The sequence below is a fragment of the Prorops nasuta genome, unplaced genomic scaffold, assembly GCF_024137725.1.
Source record: "Prorops nasuta isolate Cenicafe-Biocafe unplaced genomic scaffold, Cenicafe_Pnas_1.2 PNAS00031, whole genome shotgun sequence".
In the NCBI taxonomy this organism is placed as follows: domain Eukaryota; kingdom Metazoa; phylum Arthropoda; class Insecta; order Hymenoptera; family Bethylidae; genus Prorops; species Prorops nasuta.
In genome coordinates this window covers 2,476,641-2,478,725 of record NW_027116828.1, presented here as the reverse complement: position 1 = coordinate 2,478,725, position 2,085 = coordinate 2,476,641, and the positions used below count along the sequence as shown (strand labels likewise).

General features: G+C 37.7%; 1 protein-coding gene across 1 annotated transcript; it reads right to left on the bottom strand.

Moving 5' to 3' along the window:
- Positions 1-445: 445 nt before the first annotated feature.
- LOC136783031 (uncharacterized) lies at positions 446-1,370 on the bottom strand. Its single transcript, XM_066742824.1, has 2 exons — positions 1,353-1,370; positions 446-1,309 (listed from the first exon to the last, which is right to left on the bottom strand). Exons 1-2 carry the CDS (start codon positions 1,368-1,370, stop codon positions 446-448), a joined length of 882 nt encoding a protein of 293 aa, XP_066598921.1.
- Positions 1,371-2,085: the final 715 nt, after the last annotated feature.

Genomic DNA, 2,085 nt, shown 5'->3' with positions numbered 1-2,085 from the left:
CCATCGTATCTGCCCCCGTTATTAAGTCGTCAACATACAAATTTTGACGAAGTATTTTTGCGCCAATAGGAAGCTGTGTTGCTTAATCGTTGGCCAATTGATGTAATGTCCTAATTGCTAGGAATGGCGCTGCTGCTACACCGAAGGTGACTGTGTTCATTTCGAAAGTTTTTATTTCTCGATTGACTCGCCACAATATGCGTTGAAATTTCCTATCATCATTATGTATAAGTACTTGCCTATACATCTTTTCAATGTCGGCTTTTATAATATATTTGAAAATTCTAAATCTTAATAAATGATTGAAAATTTTGTCTTGAATCGTTGGACCTACAAGAAGAGTTTGATTTAAAGACTTACCGGATTGGGTTTTTGCCGACGCGTCAAAGACTACGCGTATTTTTGTGGTTGCACTACCCTCCTTAATTACTGCGTGGTGTGGCATCTAGTAACACTCATCACATTCCACTCGCGATTCCGTCATGTGGCCTAAGTCAATGTACTCTTGCATAACCTTACAATAAGCTTCTCTTAACGTTGGATTATCTAATAATTTCCTTTCAATTGCATGGAATCGGCGGAGTGCGATATTTCTTGAGCCTTCGAATTTTTCCTTTATATTATTACGGAAAGGTAGCCTCACGATATATCTCCCCGAGGTATCTCGTTGCGTATGTTGAATGTAATGTAATTCACACGCGTTTTCCATTTCATTTTCGTCATTTAAATTTGCGCCTTCTTCTAGTTCCCAAAATTTAACTAATTTTTTGGAAAGATCAATCAAATTACAATTAGTTAATTTTGTGTCTTCTTGCGGCATCGTGCCTCCTACGACTACCCATCCGAGCTCAGTGTTATGAAGATATAAATCATTATTACTTGCTGACATGTTAATCTTTCCAGTACCTAACATAGCCACGGTAGCACCCGAACCAATCAACAAATCTATCGAACGAGAAATGGAAAATTGTGTATCCGCAAGTTTTAAATGTTTTGGTATTAATAAATTGTCGGTTGCAAACGATTGACCTGGAATAGATTCAGCTATGCTCGGAACAGTAAGAAATGTTAAGGATTTTTCAAAATTCGAATAATTAGATTTAAAAGTTAAATTTACTGAATATTTAGTTGCACTATTGTTTGTACCTAGTGAATTTATTGTGACTGTACATGGTCTCATTGGCAAATCCAATTTTTTAGCAAATCTTTCGGTCACGAAATGCGCGCTCGAACAAGTGTCTAGGAGTGCGCGCCCTTCAATGAAATTATCCCGTCCTGTTATCACCTTTATCATCGCGGTCATCAATAACTGTGGTAATGTTAATATCCGCGTAATCGACATTAATACTGACACTTGTGTTTTTAGTCATGACAAACTTGAAGTATTTTCGAATTCCTTTTCTTTCGCAATATTATTTGAATGATCATTAATGTGTAATAGAGAATTATGTCGTTTGCCACATAACCTACAACTAGACCTTATACACTTCCCCTTATGATTACGTAAACAATTTGAACATAATTTTGCCCCCTTTATAGTTTCAATGCGAGTTGAAACTGGCATTTGCAGAAATTTCGTGCACTGATATAATTGATGCTGCCCCTGGCACACCATACATTTCTGACTATGCGTATAACTGAAGAAGGCATGCGTCCTGTGTTCACCTTTGCGTCGTTTTGTGGGCGGTGTATCGTTTGACTTATTGTCTTTATTTGTATCGGAAGGTTCTCGCTTAGACGCGCGAATCGCGGTTTGTGACAGAAATTTGCACAATTGATCGAACGTCGGAAGCTGATCGTTAAGTAGTTCAAGTTCCCATTTTTTCGCGGTTTCGTTGGGTAACTTTTTTTCAATTAGAAACACTAACATATCCTGCCCTATTGCGGCACCCATAGATTCAAGGGCAATCACGTGTTGTTGTATAGAATCTGACATATTGATTAAGTCGTCATGCGTCTCAACCTTTACCTTTGGAAAATCATAAATAGCCTGTAAGTGCCGCGAAACAATTAATCGTTTTATTTCATAAGCCTTTTGTAAGAAGTTCCACGCTTTAAGGTATTTCTCGGGACTATCATCAAAGA